Raw genomic sequence first — 8,036 nt, forward strand, 5'->3', positions numbered from 1 at the left:
TAGTATTAGTGTTGTCTAATGTGAAACCTCACAGTGAGAGCATTCCTTTATACTTTACGTACTGTAAGACCACCCTATATACCGAAAGGTACATGGAAGAGCTACAATATACTCATGTACTTGGAATGAGTTATCACACTCAGAATGTATCGCAGACAAGTTAGCAATAGATGCTATGTTTTACAATGTCGGAACACGTCTCTAGCCTAGAACCTCTAAATGTTTTGCGTTAGGTGAAAATGATCCATTATGTTAATTGAGGTTAATTTTAAGTTGATCTTGATTAAGAATTTTCCTTTCAAGGTTCACCATGTGATGTCTTTGAAATTCCTAGAATGCAACTAATATAATAAGCATTCTTTTCATTCAATTTTGAACAATGAAAACCTTAGTTAGTAGGGATAGAGCAATCAGATTCTTTTAATCAAAGAACAAAGAGCACATTTAATGCAATTTCCCTAAGCTATTCCTATGAACACACACAAACTTTTTCAATGCACAATGCAAGCTTTTCTTTTCAATTCCCTTAATGTTAAGATGAAAAAAGGAAACTAATGCACATACAATCAATCAATATTTTTGCAAGAATGACGACTTTTACGACACTTTCTTTTGAACAAAGATTAATCGACTATAAACTAACTTTCACAATGAGTTGATAATGATAAAGAAATCATTTAAGAAACACTAAAAAACCGAGGCCAAAGTAGGGCTAGGAAAGGAAACACAAATTGATTTCAGAGAGATAACAATCGTTGGCCTTTCAACAAGCAAAAACAAAAGGAAATTTGGGAAAAATCAAGTCAAAGGTGGGATTTTTTACCTAAGGAGGATCAGTGCAGCCCTGAATGGGAGACAGTGCACTTCAGAGCACTGTCCTCAAGCCAAAGGTTCTCTACAGTGCTCTGTGTCCTGACCAAGCCTGCGCTGGTGCTAGAGAGGCCATTCTAGGGGCTTTCAAGCATAATTTTTACCAAAAAACACTTCAAAAAGGCTGAAACAAGATCAATGGAAGCAAGTAAAGTCTACTAGGGTGTACTAGGATGAAGGTAAACTACCTAGAATGATGATCATTCTGCAGTGGAGTCGCTAATTTGTTATGTGGAACTTTGCATCTACGGATAAACACAATTTCCCTAGGTGGGTAGCTACACCTATATCAACATAATTAAAGTGTTTAACCTTTTTCTATAGAATATAAATAAGACAAGGGACCTACTTGTTTTCTTTTGCTTCCCTTTGTCTCCTTTGAATAGCTCTTGTTGCTCCTTCTCGAATGTAATTCGCTCAACAAGTACCTGCAATCATAAACAGAGGACAAAAACCAATCAAAGCAAGAGATCTCTCTACTATAAGAAAATGGAATCGAAAGCATTTGCACATATAATCATCATACATAAAAACAAGAATATGGGAAAAGGTGTAAACAACTTTATTAAGTAGAAGGAAGAGTTACAACCATGAAGTCCAATCCAATGTCACTCCTCTAGCTTTAGTTCCATCCAACATCACACCATAAGAACAACACTCTGGCAGCATAACAATACTTGCTTACAATCTCAAAACCTCACACCAACAGTATCTCCTTACGAATTCTCAAAGTCCAGCCCTTGATCACTTAGACGAGTGCTCAATTTATAGGAAAATGGAGGTGGTTTGGTCATAAATGAGGGTATTGAATGGCCTTCCAAACTTAAAGTTAGTTTCCGTGGAGAAATGGATGAGAGGATAGGAGGTTACTTAACTCATTCCCTATCCAATTTCGAGCTCATAGAAGATGATAAGTGTGGGAATATTTTATAATGCTCCAGAAGATCAGAATATTCCCAGAAGCCTATGAAGAAGTCGCTCATTCTCGCCCAGCGCAGGTCAAAGTGGGCCTAAGTGAACTGAAATGCACCCTTACATGGGCCTACCTGCACTAAAGCACATTTACCCCTGACCAAGGCTGCATTGGTCCCTCAAGGAGGCATTTCTGGATGGCTTCAGGCTAGGAAACTTCCAAGGAAGGAGGCATTCAAAGTGATGACTTCTCTAGGGCATGTAGCAACTGGATTAGGGTTTGATGAGCCCTAAAAGTATTGACCTGAATGATGGGAGTGATGTGCCCAAATAGACCTGTAACAATGATCCACTTCTGAACATGGAATGTATGTTGCTTGATCCAAAATTCATTTTGGCCCTAAGAGATCTTGGGGAGTCGAAGGACAAATCCTTGGCTTTAGGGCATCCTTGAAGGATTTAGACTTGAAGGAAGAGGGTGCACCTGAGTCTTTGACTCGATTATTTAATCTTGAGACTATATAGATTGAAACGTACTTGGCTATGTCATAATCACTAAGCGATGCTCATTCCAAAAATTGCTTACCTCTATGTAGGATCCAAATAAAAACAAAGTGGATTCCTATCTTATTCTAAATTATGGTTGTGAGTGAAGAGACAAGATTTTCAGCTTTTACCTACGTACATGAATAACCCCTTGAGATTGACCTCACAAAGACTGTAAATTTCAAGTGATTTGGAGCTATGGTGTCAGCTTGGATGTAGGAAGAAACCTACAACAAAAGAAGTTACCCCTGAAATTTTATGAGATTTGCAGCAATTACACCAATATGAGGTGGTTTCAGACAAAAGCAAGAGTCTTGAAAGGAACAATCTCCCATGAACAAGGCAACAATTAAAGATGCTAAAGTTTCCATTGCAAAGCCTCAAATCCTCTTCAACTTATTTTTAATTAATTTTAATTATAAAAGGAATTAATATATAAGTTAAACATACATACATACATTTAAAAAAACATGGAACAATATTTTTAATCATGGAGATTTAACCTGACTTTACTATTAAAACTGAATTTGTAAATAGGCTTTCCTACAATGCTATGCCTTATCAACGCCATGTGTCTAAAAACCCACAACTCACTTCATATGACACTTGTCCATATGATATGTTTTTAATTAGTCAATTTAGCTAAAAGGGTAAAAAAAACATAACTACTTTGGAAATAAATTACAACAATTAATTTGTGATTATGAATATTCTAAAATATTATATAAAAGTTAAATCCCTACCATCCACCTAATAATTATTAATAATTAGACTAAAAATGTAAAAGCTTTATTCTAAAATAGACTATCAACATAATTATTAGCACTTAAATTAAAATATTAAAAACCCTATTCCAAAATAAACAAACCTATAGCATAAATATAAACAATTATTTAATAATATAAATAATCACTCAATATTAAAAAATAAAAATTATTTCACGCATGAATAACCACAATCACACTCACATGTATTGATATATTAACAGTTAACGTTAAACAAATACAAGAAACTTTTCTATCCATGAAGGAATTTTGTGAGTTTCCATATTCGCAATGCACAAAACACTCATTTTTCGCAGAAGGCGTATATATTTAGGGTTCAAGTGGAAGTAGGGTCGTTGACCTTTTTTTATAAAATAATTAGATTCGTTAGATTAAAAATTAATATTAATTGGATAAGTGAGATTAAATTTGGGCCTATGTTAAATGCGAAAATTCCACATTCAATTGATTATGCAATTCTATTGGTAGCATTCTTCAAATAATTGTGAAGCACAAGACCATAGATATGTTCCACGGATTTTAAAACATCCTTTATTTGAAATAAATGAATGTAGTTCACTATTTGAATGTAGTTCACTATTTTGAAACATCCTTTATAGCAAAATATACTTTGTTCACTATTTGGAAAGCATTAGTCATATTTTGTTGTTCGCATAGAAATCAAAGGTTGGAATGTGGTCCAACAAACAAACATATAGAGGTGCTTGGAATGACAAGAAAAATGGTTTTGATCAAAGAAGTCCAAAGAGGAAGTGCATGTGTGATAAGCAATCAATACAAACAGTGATCCATAGGCTTAGGCTTTTGATTGTAATGGAAATCCAATTCATCCTTTATCCTCTCTTCTCTTCTCTTTATCCTCCTTCTTGTGATACCAAAATATGTTTTATTCTTCATATGCACGCCTTTCACTTTAAAAAAATAAAAAATAAAGTCAGAAATTGATTTGAATTATAAAAAGATGTGCTTAGTTTAAAAAAAATTAAAAATTAATCCCTTTTATCTCTATCTGTCTTTGAAACATGAAATTTAATTTCTCTAAAACTACTTAATTGTGTAAACTGTATATTAATTTATTGTAAATTTGTTATAATGGGTTATATTTCATTACATTAAAATAAACAAACTCATCCTTCCTTTCCTCCGTGCATAGAACAATTTAGAATTCTCTATATTTTATTACAAGATAGAAAAATACAATGGTAAATAATGTTCTTGTGATATTAATTTTGATTTATTTTTTATTTTTTAAATTAATTGTTTTTGGTGAAGCAATGAATTTTTTAATTAAAAATATATATATTTAAAAATATTCGAGATTAATTAGATAGATTTTTTTTTTTTTTTTTTTTTTTTTTTTATCTATTTAAAAACTAAATCATGCTGATATACTATTCAATTTTGATTTCCACTTGGAATTTGAGTCCTCTTCCTCAGTGGAAAGGTTTATATGAACATGTGGTTGTTTCTGGGAAAACTAGTGTCTTTTCAATCTGCTAGCCCTCTAGGATTGGCAGCTATCCTAGCAAACAAACAATCAAAGCAATTTGGGATTTCCTCTATGTATGATAGATAAGAGAGAAACAAAGGAACCAACCTGGATCTTCCGCTTGACTCCTTGCTTGATTTCTCTCCCCCTTGGTAGAGCTTGCACCTCCTCTCCTACTTATCCTGCTTAGAGAATACCTTTAGAAACAAAGTAACAAAGAACCATCAAAGCATCTTGATCTATTATATCATAAGCATTGTAAAATTAGAAATACAATGAACATACAATGGCATTCACAAATAACAACATTCACAAATACACAATTGTATGGAGGAAAACTCAAAGAACTTTATTAAAATAGCAGGGGGAATTACAACCCAGCTATCTGATCCACCGTCATCCTCCCAGCATCAAAGCCCTCTTCACCTCATGAAAAGCAAGATCACCCAACAATACAATGCTCTTTCTCAAATACAAACTATCAGCACTTCCTTACAAATTACAAAATTCCAGCCTCTAGATCTCTCACATGAGGGATCCATTTATAGATGTATGCAAGGGTGTGAGTCATCTCTGGGTTTTTGATTAGTGTCATTCCACTTGTTTTTCTTGGTTCCACTTGGAGATTTCTTGGATATCTTACTCATGGGCGAATTCAGAGAGGCAAGTGTCATAGGAGAAGTTTCTAGAAGATTCCATGAGCATCCACTTAGCAAACTGTCTCGGACATTTGTCCATTCTCGCTCATTGCACCCCACAGAAGGCCTCTTCAGTATGCATCGCACCTCGCTAGTGTAGAAGTCAGTATGCATCGCACCCTGACAGTGGAGCAGTCAGTATGGTCCTGTTTTGGCCAGTTATAGATGGTTTTTCAAGTGGAACTTTTGGGGAATGATGTAATCAGTTGACCATGATCCTTTAGGGTATGAAACAACACTTTTAGGGGTTAAAGAGCCCTAGTTTTGTCGACATATAAGATTGGGGGTTGTAGTGCCCAAATATGTCCATAACAGTGGTTGGGTTGTGTTTTTACTTAGATTCTTTTTCATTTACTATTTTTTTATATTTGTTATCGAAATGGAAATGGAATCTCTTTGCCTCTTAGGTGCAGTATCCATGTGAAAAAGTCCATGCCAAATTTGAGCAAACCTCTTGAGTCTTGTAGTTTTCAACAGAATAAAGCATCTTCAAACATACATGTCTTATGCCTCATTACAAACTTAAACAAAATATCTTAAAGAGACACAATTTTCCTTAGTGAACTAAACCAGGCCGAACTAGAATATGAAGAGCCTCAACCTTCTGCCCAATGGCAATTACCTAGTGTCTCTACATCAGAAGTTTATGATGATTTGTGTATTTTCCATTTAAAAGTTGTCACTAGAATTAGTATAAAAGAGTCTATTAGTCAGATTCAAGAGAATTCTGATAATATCCAGTCTATCCCTCTTCTGGATCCAAAAACTTTACAGGCCGAAGCTAAAAGGTTAAATACAAAAATTGCACTTGGGATGCATAAGGATCAGAATCAATCTCTTTAACCCATCAGGGATTAAATACTTTTGTGCTAGCCACAGTCAGAGATATTACTCATAACAAGTATACCGGTTCTCTAATAGGAGGTATAGTTGCTCCTCTGTCGCATGGCCCAGTATATTTTGACTGTTATCCTAATTTTTTGGTCTGTCTTTGACGAAACAATATATCATATCCTGCAGTTGCAAATTCAAACCACAGGATTTGACATGCACCAGAAAAGACATAATATAGCCATCCAAACCAGAGTACAAATACTTACATCCATGTACGCCATACAATAATTTCTTAGTTCGTTCTTGATGGTCGATGTTTATGTCAGATTTCAGTTAATTTATCCTTTGTTGTTATCAGGATTTTCATCGATTATTTTGATTCTCTTGTGGTTACTTTTGTGTGTAGGATGTCTATCTTATTTTATTTGATGGTATATTTCTTAATATTATCACTTATCTTATATTATACATTTTTTGAGTTTCATTTTTCTATCTGGTGTTTTTTTGTTTTCTTTGTCTGTTTTTGTGAGTTTGGTTTTTTGTCTGGATTTTCTTACTTCTCGTATTATGAGATATCTTGTTTTCTCTTCAATCTTTAATTTGTTAGATCATCGTTAATTCATCTGAACACTGAAGATCTTACATCAACGTTCTAATCCCAAGCCTCCAACTTTTAAAAGAATAACCTCAACAGATATCCAAGAAAATCAATATTCTACCATTTTATATTTCCCAAGAAGATCCACTATTGACTACAGAAGGATTGATAGAGCCTACAAAAGTTATCGATTTTATCAAGATCCATCAACTGTTGATACCGCTAGTTCAAGTTCAGTTTCTTGTAAGCACATTTCTTTATTTGAGTTTGTACAACTTGTCAATTTTAATTCTTTAGAAGTCAAATGTCCAGAGTGCCAATCAACTATAAATTTATGTACCCTTGCCGAATATGTCATCCATGAGAATCATCATCCGAGAACCGTAGAAGCCCCTCCTTCCACATCAATGAATCCATGCCCGAATCCAAAATGTTCAGACATCCCTTTTCCTCATGAGCCAGAGTCTGACCATGTCTTGATGATGCATGAGATTATTACTCTAGAAGGAGAAGATCCCATATTGACAAAAATGTTTAGTACAATGAGGCCAGCTAAGTCTAAATATGGATTAGGCTATTTAGAGCAAGCAAATGGTCTGATACTTCCATGCAGATTTGGCCCTATTCCTGATGACTGTAAAAAGCCTGCAGCCATGGAGATGCACAAGTTCTTTACTCTGATGAATGGCAGCTTGAAATCAGAAATAAGTTCCAAATGGATGAAAGCCATGTTCAATTGGGACTTATTCACCCATCCAGAAGCAGAGCAGTTTGGTCTTAATCATACCATTGAGGAGAAGATTAAATTATCCTAGGATTGGAAACATTACATGGAAGTCACAAATTCCCGGATTTCCTTTTATGAATGGAAAAGGAATGTTTCCCCTGAAGTTGCGTTAACTAGATGATCTTCTACATCATCCACTAAACATGCTTGGAGTGGTTTAGACGGCAATAGAGTAGAGACTCCATCTACTTTTCCCCGTTACCAAGGAATTATCATAGGAGAGAATCAGAATGCAGCAAAGGCCATCCCTTTGGTTCAAAAATATAATAATGCTCTGGGAACAGATGGAAGAATTCAAATGACTAGTGAACAGATCAACTAGACCAATACAACAATAAAAGGCTTAGAAATAAATTCAGCAAACAATGTGGAAATAAAGGAACAGTTTGACACTATTCAAGTATCTCTGAATGAGGTTAATAGAAACCTCAATGATGTACAATATACTTCATCTGTTGTTAGATATTATGCCAAAGAATCTTTAAATAAGATAGAAGAAGTAGAGGAAAAGATATTA

At 34.4% G+C, this 8,036-nt stretch overlaps 1 protein-coding gene across 1 annotated transcript in view; it reads left to right on the forward strand.

The window, feature by feature from the left end:
- Positions 1 to 7,547, forward strand: part of LOC149167997 (cholesterol 16,22-dihydroxylase CYP90G4-like) — a 50,357-nt gene extending 42,810 nt beyond the window's left edge. The window contains exon 10 of the mRNA XM_089430661.1: positions 7,346 to 7,547. Coding sequence (XP_089286787.1) covers positions 7,346 to 7,547 — 202 coding nt within the window. The remainder of the gene's footprint in view (positions 1 to 7,345) is intronic.
- Positions 7,548 to 8,036: the final 489 nt, after the last annotated feature.

The sequence above is a fragment of the Pinus tabuliformis genome, chromosome 5_1 (assembly GCF_031772625.1).
Source record: "Pinus tabuliformis cultivar Carrire ecotype Pingquan chromosome 5_1, CPIR1, whole genome shotgun sequence".
NCBI lineage: Eukaryota > Viridiplantae > Streptophyta > Pinopsida > Pinales > Pinaceae > Pinus > Pinus tabuliformis.